Source organism: Acomys minous (genome assembly GCF_964271855.1).
Source record: "Acomys minous genome assembly, chromosome: 12".
Classification (NCBI taxonomy): domain Eukaryota; kingdom Metazoa; phylum Chordata; class Mammalia; order Rodentia; family Muridae; genus Acomys; species Acomys minous.
Genome location: NC_140493.1, coordinates 36,657,562 through 36,670,636, shown reverse-complemented (window position 1 = coordinate 36,670,636; position 13,075 = coordinate 36,657,562). Strand labels below are relative to the sequence as shown.

Sequence of the window (13,075 nt, the reverse complement as noted above, 5' to 3'; positions counted from 1 at the left end):
AGGTGGAAAGCCAGGACTGACATCAGAGGCCACTGTCCTTCCTCTACAAGAGCAACAGGGCATATATGCACCCCTGTGCTCATGCACATGCATGGGCATGCGCACACAAGTCTATAGGGATATGGCGCGACTGGTAGAAAGCATACCTAGCAGGCCCAAAGCTCTAGGTTCAGTGTATAGCACCACATGGAACCAGGTATGGCAGGACATACTTGTAGTCCTAGCACTGAAACAGGGGCAGGAGAAGCTGAAGTCAGCGGTCATTCCCAGTCACACACAAAGTTCAAAGCCAGCCTAGATCACCTGGGATTCTGTCTCAAAACTAAAAATAAGAAACAAAGGCAGAAACTCTTGACTCTGCACTGCAATGAGGACGACAGAGACAGGCTGAGAACTTCTCCCCAGTTTTGACCAAAACAGTGAACAAATTCATTTTTCTACTTTAAATTCACAACTTTCTCTTAATGCAGCAAAGCATTTGAACCCAGATCCAGGATTTACAGCCAGGGGCTCATGAACAAGACCCCTTAAATTTGTGTTCTAATGTTTTTAAATACCCGGTAAAAAGAGAGGATAGTTTCTTTTTTTCAGTGTTTTTTAAAAAACATATTTTTATTGATCATCTGGAAATCTTACATAATGCACTCCGATCACATTTACTTCCCCACCCCTGTGACTTCCCTGCAAAGAAAAGAAAAAGGAAAAAACAAATACCAAGTCCTATTTGTGTTGCCCATATACTCTCAAGCACGGTCAAAGTTCCGGTGGGCAGCCCCTTAGGGGAAACTGAGTCCTTCCCCATGTGCACCCTGCCAGAAGCCATCAGCTGTGAAGAGCTATACCTCAGCATCCTTATCACAATGTGTAAGAGTTCTAGTCAATGGCTTCTTGGGTAGACTATTTTTTTTTTTAGGGGTGGCGATTGGGATGAGAGGTCGACACAGAAGCCTTCTATGTTCTTCATTCTCTTCTGTGAGTCTGAAGTCACTGATAACACTGAAAGAGAAGCATCCTATCCCTTTCTAGGCAGCAGTGGCAGTGGCGGCAGCAGCAGCAGCAGCAGCAGCATGGATCATCGACTTCCATATGTTTTCTGGCAAAGGCATGGCCATGGCCATCAACATGGAGTCAGGTGGTATCACACACCACAGACACCTCCGTGGCCTGAGCACAGCCCTTTTAAAACTCTGCAGTATTAAAATATTTTCCTTGGAATGGTAATAAATGTCAAGGATGCCAGCATTTGGAAGGTAGAAGCAAGAACAGAGAAGGTCAGCCTTGGTTATGTAATGAGTGCCAGGACAGCCTAGGCTATAGGACACCCTATCTCCCAAACACAATAAGAAACAAAGCAACACACATATACACACATACACACACACATATACACACACACATCAAATTCTTTCCTTAGGTTATATATAATCCATTACAGATTTCACATATATAACATTTATATTATACAAAAATTGAGCAACAAAACATCTGAGGTATTTGTGATGAGCACACATACACACAAATACAGAAAAATAAGAGTGTTGGGGGATGGGCATAACGGCTTCCCACCGTTCGGGAAGTCTCTGTTGAGGAGTGTCAGTTTGAGGCCAGTTGTGCTACATACCAAGTAGCAAGGCAGCCTGGGCTAAGACCCATCTCAAGATAAACAAGCAAACACCCAACGTTTGAGCGATAATTACTGCTCCCTAACAGTCAGCCACAATATTCAGTTTCTGCATTGTAGTCATTAGGAGATAACCCTCCACCAACCTCTCACATTTCCTCAAGGCCTGTGAGCTGAAACAGCTTCTGGTCAGACTGGCTTCAAAAGGATGTTTACAGAGTGAACAGACCTGGAAGACACTGCCTTTTTCTCCAACAGAAAGGCACATTTGTTTCCTGCTAGTTTGAAAAACAGAGTATGTCACTCTGGGATGGACAGCATGGTGGCCTGAAGGCCATCAGGAAAGCCTCAGTCCCCCAGTCTCAGTCTTCTTCTGGACACAGTCCACTGTGAGCACATGCAACAGTCACCCACCACTGTGCAGGAACTGTATCACACACATGATGGTGCTTTGCCCATAGTCACGGCTTAGACTCATAAGGAAGCTGTCATGTCCTGGCCTGGGGTTTCTTATCTTCTGCATGTACCTAAGGATGGTTGTGACAAACTTGCTGGCAGGCAAGTCTGATGATATCTCAGTCAGGTACTAAGAGTTCTTTTTTTGTTTTTTGTTTTTTGTTTTTTGTTTTTTGAGACAGTGTTTCTCTGTGTAGCCTTGGCTGTCCTGGACTCGCTTTGTAGACCAGGCTGGCCTCGAACTCACGGTACTAACAGTTCTTAACATGAGTAACTGTGCATCAACATTAGCCTGGTCACATCAACACTGGTAAAAGATAACTGTTAACCCAGTAATACTGCAGTCCATGCATACCTCAAATACATGAAGGCAAGAAATATTTATTATAAGATTCTTCATAGAAGCTGGGCATGGTGTTGTATGCCTTTAATCCCAGCACTAGGGAGGCAGAGGAAGATGAATCTGTGAACTGGAGGCTATCTGGTTTAAATAGTGAATTCCTGGGCAGATATATATATAGAGAGACCCTGTCTCAGAAAAATAAATATTTTAAGATTCTTTTATAAATTAAAAAAAATGTTTTAAGTGTCTGCACTGCACATATGCCATGGCATATACTTATCACCCTAATGCTAAGGGGATGTGAGTGTAAAGCCAACCTGGGCTATACGACAAAACCCTGCCTCAAAACACGAAAACCAAACAGACTCTGTAAAACCAGTAATCAGGCAGCAAAATTAAACTGAAAATGTCCATAACATAGTGGAGCTGTTCAGCTACAGTTTGCCAAGTCGTTGAAAATACTGCAAGCTAAAATTTGAATCAAGTTGCCGAACTGGAGATATCAGTTTGGGTTCGCGCCTATAATCTCAACACTGGGGAGACAGAGGCAGGAGTATGGCTGCAAGTTTGAGGCCATTCAGGTCTACATAGTAAGTTCCGGGACAGCTAGGGTTACATAGACCCGTCTCAAAACAAACAGCCTAACTAAGTAACCAACCAAGTGAGAGACCAACCAACCTCAATTTGAAAATTGTTTACCGTGTGAAAACAGAAGAGGAGCTTAAAGGTGTGCTGGGTAGATGACGCAATCAGGAAGCTGTTTGCCAGGGAAGCACCATGTGGAAAACCCTAGTATTGGGAAGGCAGAGACAGGAGGATCCTGGGGGCTTGTTGGGCAGGAAGTCTAGCCAACCTATGAGCTCCAGACTCAGTAAGCGACAGTCCCCAAGAGAAGTAGACAATGACAGCGATGCCTGAAGTGGACATTTGGCCTCTGTATGCAATTACATACACACAGGTTCATCCCTCTAGCCCCATGCAACAGCTTAAAGGTACCCCCCTCCCGCCAAGATATTCATTTTATTTTTAGGTGTGTGTGTGTGTGTGTGTGTGTGTGTGTGTGTGTGTGTGTGTGTGTGTGTAGTGAGTGATGTGAGCATACAGGTGCCAGGGGAGACCCAAAGGTGGCATCTTCTCCCCTGGAACTGAAGGTTCAGACAGCTTTGAGCCACCTGATGGGGGTGCTGAGAACCAAACTTGGGTCCTCTGGAAGAGCAGCAAGTGCTTCTACCCGCTGAGCCATTTCTCCAGCCCAAAAGTGCTTAAGAAATATCTCTAGCTCCCTATCTGAGGGTCTGTATCAACGGGTTAAGCTTCTCTAGATCTCATGTCCCTAGTTTTGTAGTGGGATTAATCATGCCTGCTGGGTATATCACTGAAAACTGGAAGGAAAGCCAAACAAACGATGTATAAGATGCTTTGTGAGCACCCCAGTCCAGACATGGTGAACAGGCTGCCTATTGTTGCTTGTCATTAAGCAGCTCTCCAGTGCCAGAAGCTCAGGCGCTCACAGCAACACAGCACCCACGGGAAGTCCTTTGTTCAGTCGACGATATTTACTGTGCCAGGCACTGGGAAAGAACAAAAGAACCACCATGGGGCACATGGCAGAGAAGACGAAACACACAGAAGAACCCTGTCCTACTGGAGATGGGTTTTTCTTCTTGATTCCATTCAGTCAGACAGAAGAGAAAAACGGAGGGCAAAAAAGCAGTGGGACCCCGCAGATCTAAGGGCATTCATCCTTCATTACTTCTTCAATCGGGTCTAAGCCCCGAAGTGAGATAAACAGGCTGGTAGCTAGACAGATAAATTCTTACCGCTGAGAAAATCAAGGTCCTTTGGATAAAACAACAACAAAAGAACCCAACTAGACAAATAGACTAAATAGACTATGCACCAGACAGAGCAGGTTCAACTCTATATTAAACCGGGGAAATTAGTATTGAGGGGAAAAAAAAATACCACCCCTAAGTTTGAAGATGAAATCAAGGTTAATACAAAGCGTGCTCTTCAACAACTGGGTTAGGCAAGATGAAAATGTTACATTTCTCCCTTTCCTGTCCTTTCCTCTCTCCAAATCCTCCCATACACTGCTTCCCGCTCTCCTTAGAATCCATGGCCTCTTCTTTCATCAACTGTTACTGTATGCATATATATGTATCTTATATACATATATATTTCTAACTATAACCTGCTCGGTTCATATAATGTGGTCTGTGTGGATGTTTTCGGGGCTGATCAAACAACCAACTGGTGTGCTTTTCCCCTAGGGAGCACCCCCTGTCCCACTCCCAGGTTCCCTCAGTTGATTACAGATCACTGTGTAGGATGGAGGCCTCAGAAGCTTTTCCCAGTCCACTTGGGCATGGTCATTGGCATCATTCTTGTTCAGCTCACATTTGAGCAGCCACGTTGGTGAGACGTTTGGGTGTAGCTTCTGACATTACTAGGAGACACAATCCCACAGCAAACTCCCTGATCCTCCGGTTCTTAAAATCTTTTTGCCCCCCTCTTCCACAATGTCCCCTGAGCTACTGGTGCAGAGTATTTTGGAGATGTATCCCACAGGGACTGCATTTCACAGCTCTGCAGTGATTGGTTTTGATGACTCGGTTGTGGTTTTCTGTAGTGGTACCCATCTGCTGAAAAAAAAAAAGTTTCCTCAATGAGGAATATACCTGTAGGTATAAGGACAGGTGTTTATAGATTGTTGTTAGGGAGTATGCTGGCTTAGTAAATTCGTGGCTGCACATTGCTCAGCCATGACCATGACGTCACTAGCACTGAGTAGTTACCTACGTTTCTATCACCGGGAATGGTTTCCCTCTTGTGAGTACAATTAGAGAGCTGTTGGTTACTGCTAAGGTATACATGCCACTACTACATCCTTAGGTTAAGGTGCCCCGCTGGTTGTTGATGTGGTTCATAAGCATCATAGCTGGGTAGGACTGTTGGCTGCCTCTGTCCTTTGGAAGCCTGCATGGTGCCTTTTGGTACCATGAAAGCTAGTCCTCAGGAAGGAGGCATTCAGGCCAGATCTGTATCAGGTCTTACTTACAGAATATGGGGGATACAGGCTTTGAAGGAATCTCACGCTTATGTCTGCTCATACTGAAAGTAGGTCTACTTTCAGTAAAATTTTACAGAAAGTTCACTACCTCGACCACTTACCAAATTGCCTGCCGTGTTTTACAGTAAGCTATATTCTGGAGTAAATGTTTATTTGATTTACTTAATCTCTATAAAGAGAAGTGGAAATGGGTTGGGACTTATTGCTAGTTGAGGGGCAACCATTCCACGGTTTGGGTTTATCAATTCAAATCGCAGCTGTGATTTATTAGGTGACCTCAGACAACAGACTTCCCCTGCCTGCCACAAAACAGGGACAATAACAACATCTCAATCAGCCACACTGTAGTAATTCAATAACTTCTATTAGTCAGGTTCTCTGATGTTTTGCAATCAATAAACACCTACTATTATTACCTTAAATGGAGACCAATGAAAAGAATACATATCTTGTAAGAACCTCATGTGTAAATGTTAAAAATACTCCAAAGAAGTGTTCTGAAGAAAATACTGTAGGAAAACAAAAAACAAAAACAAAAACCTTTTTAATGCTGAAAATATAAAGTACAGAATAGATAACCAACTATTCTTTTTTGTTTGTTTGTTTGTTTGAGACAGGGTCTCTCTATGTTAGCCTTGGCTGTCCTGGACTCGCTTTGTAGACCAGGCTGGCCTCAAACTCACAGCAATCTGCCTGCCTCTGCTTCCCGAGTCCTGGAATTAAAGGCATGTGCCACCACTGCCCTGCCCAAAAAAACTATTCTTTTTTAATGCTATAAAACTATCTTAAACTTATAAAATAACAAAAGTGCTGAAATTCATAGAAAGATCACCCTTAAAACAAAGAAAGTACATACAATGGAAGATCCATTTCAAATGTCCCCCAAAAAAGTGTTTCAAACATCCAGCAACCAAAAGCAGAGGCCAAGGTTTGTGAGACCGCAGCTGGGTCACTTGAGGTCAAGTCCATATTACATTTCTTTTTCCTAGTGCTAATTTCACAAGCAATTTGGAGAAATAAATTTACTTGGAATTTGAGACTCTGAGTATTAACGACTAGAAAGTAAATGGCAGCCACAGAGAACCCTGGGATATTGAGCAACTCACAAAACCCAAAAGCAAACAAAAAACCAAAGCCACAGTCTCTCTTCTCTCCTCCGCCTCCCTGCCTTTCCTCATGGGTCCTAAACATGCTAGGCAAGTGTGCACATCTGAGATGCATCCCTGGTCCCTATTCCTAATTCTGAGCAACTATTCACCATATAATTGGCAAGGCACAGCTGGGCTAGGGTGGAAGACATACAAAGAAGGTGAGGGGGGGCAGTGGAGGTCAATGGTAGAGGACACTTAAAGCACGCACAGGCCCCACAGCTAAAACTGTGCCTTAGCTCTTAATCCTCCTGACCCTTTGTCTGACTTCCTCACTCTGTAACCCCTGCATCCAACTGCTGTGGAGCAGGTGACACTTGTGCATCTATTATGTGACAAGTAGGAATTTTCAGAATTAAGGGATGGCATTGCTTCTGAGCTCCTTTCTCAAGATGTTGCCCTGGATAAAAATGCAGATGGTTGGAAAAGCTAGAGGCCAGAGAAAAGCAGGCCAGCCCTGAGATATACCTCTGGGAAGACTCTAGACTTGATAACCGAGAACTCCTGGGCTATCCATGGTGTGGTACAGCTTCTGGAAAGCTGGAAGATGGTCCTCGCAGATCCTGCTCCATGAATTGCTCTCAGCACTCATCGCCTGACCTGACCCTAACCTTGGCCCAGTGCGCTGCACAGACAAGTCTGGCTCTTAAGATTCTGCAAATAAGGAAAGGGCCACGGGCATCACTTGGTGACAAACAGCATCCTTCTGTTTTCACTTCAGGAATGTTGTCCAATTGTCTTAAGTATAGGAGATATGATTTTGATAAAGAATTAAGTGTTTTACGGGAGCTGGAGAGATGGCTCAGTGGTTAAGAGCACTAGCTGTTCTTCCAGAGATCCTGAATTCAATTCCCAGCTCACAACCATTTATGATGTGCTCTGATGCTCTCTTCTGGCTGGCATGTAGGTATACATGCAGATAGAGTGCTCATATACACACATACATACATACATACATACATACATACATACATATTTTTAAAAAAAGAATTGTATGAAACCAACTTTGATTTCTGGCAAAGAGAAAAGCAACCACGTGACAGGATTTTCTCCCATTAGGAGGAACAGTTATGTAACCCGCCCACATGGAAGAGACACAGTGACGTCAACATGGTGAGAGCCAGGCAGACAGGCTGCTGAGCACAGTTGATAGAGCAGTTGCTGGTATAGAGCCCTGGGTTCCACCCTTGGCACCACGTAAAACAAGGAATAGTGACGCACGGCTGTGATCCCAGCAGCTGGAAGCAGGAGGGTCAGAAATTTAAGGTCCTCCCATGACGACTACACAGCCCTGGGATACAGCACAGGATGCTTTCTCAAAATAAGCAAGCAGAGTAATGAGAGATGGAGCGAGCCCGCTTCCTTATCCCAAGATGGCAGTGGACCTACTTTTCATACAGCCTCTGTCCTCTCAGGAAGGCCTTCACCTCGTTGTCCAGTGGGAAGGTTCCGTCATCCTTTCTAAAGCGGTAGAAGAGTTTGACATCCTTGAATTCTTTGTGTTCGTCGCACACTGAAACACAACACACAGAGAGGAAAATGAAGATCTCACAAGAGACAGAAGATTAAAATCCATCTCACTAGTGAACTTTCTCTCTCTCTCTCTCTCTCTCTCTCTCTCTCTCTCTCTCTCTCTCTCTCTTTTCTTTTCTTTTTTTGAGATAGAGTCTTACTTGCTATGTAGCCTTGGCTGTCCTGGAACTGGCTCTGTAGACCAGGCTGGCCTCAAACTCACAGAGATCTGCCTGCCTCTGCCCTCCTGAGTGCAAGGATTAAAGGTGTGCACCACCACCACCACCACCATACCCAGCACTGATGAGCTCTTAACCACACACATATCTACTGTAGGGGACCATGCTTAGCACAGTGCCCAGTAGAGCACAGTGCTCAGTCCTGTTAGCATCCCTACCCCCACCCCACACGCATCATCATCATGTACTGAAAGGCTCACAAAACTCACTTCATCATCTATCCAATGCCTTCATAAGCATGACCCTGGAACAGTGTGAGCCTCAAATATGAATAAGCTACATGGGGTAGCACAGACCTGCAGTCTCTGAACTCAGGAGGCAGAGACAGAGAGTCATTAGCTAGAGGTAGCCAGAGCTACACGGTGTGACCCTTTTGTCAAAAAAACCCAAAAGTGACAGAAAGAGAAATGTCAGCATATAACTAAAACGACGCTAGGACCTGCAGAGGTTAGGGGAAAGTGTAGGGGGAGTGTGATGGTGGACCCCATCTTTGGAAAAGACCCCAGCCTTGGGAAATGGAAGCTTCCCAGAAGAATTACTCGTAAGTAGAAACAGTGAGTAGAAGTTGAAACGAAAATAAGAGGAACTGTATCTTAGCTTAAAAGAACACTAGTGTGCAAGTGTCTAGGCCAGGCTGAGACGTCGAGGACACACTCAAAAGTTAGGGTTTCTATAGCTGTGATAAAACACAATAACGAAAAGCAACATTGGGGGGGGGGGGTTTATTATATCTTACACTTCCAGGTAGCAGTTCCTCATAAAGGGGAGTCAGGGCAGGCACTCAAGCAAAGCAGAACTGACGCGGAAGTCACCGAGGAAATGCTTACAGGGTTGCCCCTCGTGGATGGCTCACCTACCTTCTGATACCATTCCAGACCATCAGCCAGGGGTGGTACTACTGCTCATGGCGAGCTGGGCCTGCCCATATCAACTATCAATTTTTAATTTTTAGTTTTTAATTTTTTTAAATTTTTTATTTTTTTTTAAGATTTATTTATTTATTATGCATTCAGTATTCTGCCTGCATGTACACCTGAACTCTGGAAGAGGGCACCAGATCTCATTATAGATGGTTGTGAGCCACCATGTGGTTTCTGGGAATTGAACTCATGACCTCCGGAAGAGCAGACAGTACTCTTAACCACTGAGCCATCTCTCCAGCCCCTACTATCATTTTTTTAAAAGGGAACCACAGGCTTGCCCACAGGGCAATCTGGAAGCACTATCTTGAGGTTTTCCTCTTGCTAGGGGACTCTGGCTTGTGTGAAGACAATATAAAACTAGCCCAGACACACAGGTTCACGGTGGCCACTGAACCACTGGGTGTAATGGTTCGAATGATAAGGGGCCCCATAGGCTCATATATGTGCATGCTTAGTCCCCAGGTGCTGAACTGAAGGAAAGGTTGGGAGGTGTGGCACTTGGGCTGGGCGTTTAGGTTTCAGAAGCCCACCTTTCAGAAGTCTGTCCCAGCTGGGCAAGATGGCACACGCCTGTCATTCCAGTACCTGGGGGAGGCAGAGGTAGGTGGATCTCTGTGAGTTCGAGGCCCGCCGGGTGAACAAGGAGAGTCCAGGACAGCCAAGGCTACACAGAAAAACCCTTTTTTGGGGGGGGGGGCAGTATCTTTCTGTCTGTCTTCTGCCTGGTGATCATGACAGAAAGCTCTTAGCTACTGCTCTAGCACCAGGTCTGTCCACTTCTGGCCGTTATGATCACAGACAAGCCCTCCAAGATTGGAAGCAAGCCCCATTTAAATGTTCCCTTTATAAAAGTTGCCTCGGTCATGGGGTCTCTTCGCAGCAAGGGAATAGTGACAAAGACAGAGAGTAGTAGCCAGGCCTTGTAAACAACCTAAATGTCCCTTAACTGAATAGAGAAGGCTACAGTGGCCTACACATGGCGCACTGTACCACATATAACAGCATGCATTGGTAGCATCCTATGCATACAACAGCAAAATGAACAGCCAGGAGTATGGATTTTGAGATCAGGGGAAAGATCTTAAGGAATGTGGCAAATAGAGAGGATCAGGAATACATATGATAAGAAGGGAGATTGGGCAACCAACTCAGAAAATGATGAGAATCAGCTAGGAGCGGAGTGGTGGGCAGGTATGAACAGTGTTGGGGGGCATGCATGATAACAAAATACAATGACACACATTTGTGAGATATCATGTGGAAAGCGCTTTGCCTGCTAACATAATCATCTGTGAGTTTGAGGCCAGCCTAGTCTACAAAGTAAGTCCAGGACAACCAAGGCTCTGTTACACAAAAAATAAAAGAAAACATTGCTGAATTTAACACACAGCATGATGATCAAGTTGCAAAGAGTAACTGTATATCCATATGAAGGCTTAAGAATGACACTCTGGGGCTGGAGAGATGGCTCCAGTGGTTAAGAGCACTGTCTACTCTTCCAGAGGTCCTGAGTTCAATTCCCAGCAACCATATGGTGGCTCACAACCATCTATTAATGAGATCTGGTGTGCGGGGGTACATGCAAGCAAAACACTGTATATGTAATAAATAAATCTTTAAAAAAAAATATGACACTCTGTCTAGAAAAGCATATGAGAATAACCCAAGTAGCTCTTGGAGGAAGGATGCAATTTGGGAAGAGGTACCAATTAGATAATTTGAAGTAAAATGTTTGTTAGTTTACTACTGAGCATTTGATTTTGTAGGGATGGAGTCTCCCATGGGCCCAATATTTAGCCAGGGATGACCCTCCCAACTCTGCATGTGCCAGCATGAGTCATCACTCCTGCCTCTTGCCTCTTAATGGGTACATTCCTCTAGAAGGTGTGGTCTTCACTTCCTCTCCAGACACCTTGATGGGGCCGCCTCACTCACCATGATGAATGATGCCCCGGTCAGCTAATTTCTGCATGAGCTTTATTGCCGTCTCCCGGTCAGAGGCCTCCTTGTGTTCAATGAGCCAGTCAATCAGCTCTTTTGCCACAAAGCAGTTTGGGTAGGTTTTGAGATGGTGCCGTCTATCTTTAATAACCTTTTCTTCATGGAGCCTCAGCCTGAAAAGATGAACGAGAACTTGAGGAAGGGTTGATGGTGCCAGGGGTTACCCAAACCGAGCATTCTCATGCAGAAGGAAACGGACCAGATGGGGGTTTCCCACCCAGTCAGAACTCTCTCTCTTCATCACAGCTCACTCGCCATCTTCCACATTTGCAGTCACATATTCATATGACATATGTGCATTCTTTCACTCATTCCTGTGACAAGGACTCATGCATGTCCTTGTCCCACCTGCGAGGGACTTTTAGGCATGAGAAGCACACATCAACAAAATACAAACACCCTTGCCAATTGGGGGCATTTTCTCTTTCCCCTCCAGTATGGACCACAGCTATGTTCTTGTTTGTTGGTTGGTTTTTGAGACAGGGTCTCATGCAGCCCAGACTGGTCTCAAACTTGATGTGCAGCCAAGGATGACCTTGGATTCCTCACCTTCACGCCTCCCCTCACAATACAGGCACCTAATTTACAATGGCTGATCTTAGTGTGTGAGGCTTACTAGCTTCCACACGTTGATCTGAGCCCTTTGACAGTGATTAACTCAGGCGATGCTCACAAGAGCCCCGCAGAAATTAGCAGTGCCCTCGTTCCTTTACAGCAGAGACTGAGGTCCTACGAGTTAATGACTTGTCTAAACCCACACGGCTAACAAGTCGTGAAATTGAGCTCCCAGGCCTGTTGCCCCTGAGTTCATCCTGCTGCCTCCAGCTAGAGGTGGAAAAATGAAAAGTCAAGGAGAAATCAATTAAACTTGTTGGGGGAAAAAAAATACGGCTTACTTCCAGGCTGGTAAAGTAGTGTAAAGGAAAGGGCTTCCTAGGAGCCTGCCCCTCCGCTTCAATGACCTCACAAAAGAATTATGGACCCACGTTTTCTTTAAGGTTTCTGCCATTTACTTTTTTTTTTTTTTAAATCATGCTTGCATTTCCTTTTTATTTCTCAAATGAAGGATTTGAATTGGTGACCCACAAGGTCACCTAATACAATCCACTCATCTGATTTCTATGCTTCCCAGTGCATATTCTGAATAGTGCTAAACAGTCTTCGGATGCGGGAATGACTCATAAAGGATTATATGACTCTGGCAATTGACTTAAGGGCTTCCCAACCCCCACCCCACATCTCCAGAGTGTGGAGTTTGACAGAATTTCTGTCATTGGCCAGGTTGAGTTTTAGGGGTGGGTATACCAAACAGAAACCAGGCAGAGCAGAATGCCTGGCCCCACCCCCCACAATAGGGACAGTTCTAAAGAAAGAGACTGAAGGGCTGGGGGTGTGGTAATCAGTGGGAACGTTTGAGCCTCTACCCTCCATTACAGCATGCATTGCCACACCCACCTTGAATAGGTTTTGATATATCAAAAGTCATCCCAAATGGGGAGCACACTCAAATGAAATCTTTGCTATCCCACTAGCACAGACCAAATTGTGTTCTCCTCCTTTGTTGACTTTTTAGTTGCAAGTATTCTGTGACTCTATTTGGGGAATGGGTTTCTAAAGATGGAATTAAGAATTGGGGGCAGAAGTCAGAGGCAGCAAATGTACCTAGCAAATGCGAGGGGCTGGAGAGTGGGCCCTAATTCACTATGCCAGGAAATTAGTTCATAGGTCTATGAAGATATGGGGAGTCACTGTCTGCACA

At 44.9% G+C, this 13,075-nt stretch overlaps 1 protein-coding gene across 1 annotated transcript in view; it reads right to left on the bottom strand.

Moving 5' to 3' along the window:
* DEPTOR (DEP domain containing MTOR interacting protein) overlaps positions 1-13,075 on the bottom strand; it is a 153,461-nt gene that overhangs the window by 91,851 nt on the left and 48,535 nt on the right. The window contains exons 2-3 of the mRNA XM_084747907.1: positions 11,251-11,429; positions 8,031-8,154 (exon numbers count right to left, since the gene is read on the bottom strand). Coding sequence (XP_084604033.1) covers positions 8,031-8,154; positions 11,251-11,429 — 303 coding nt within the window. The remainder of the gene's footprint in view (positions 1-8,030; positions 8,155-11,250; positions 11,430-13,075) is intronic.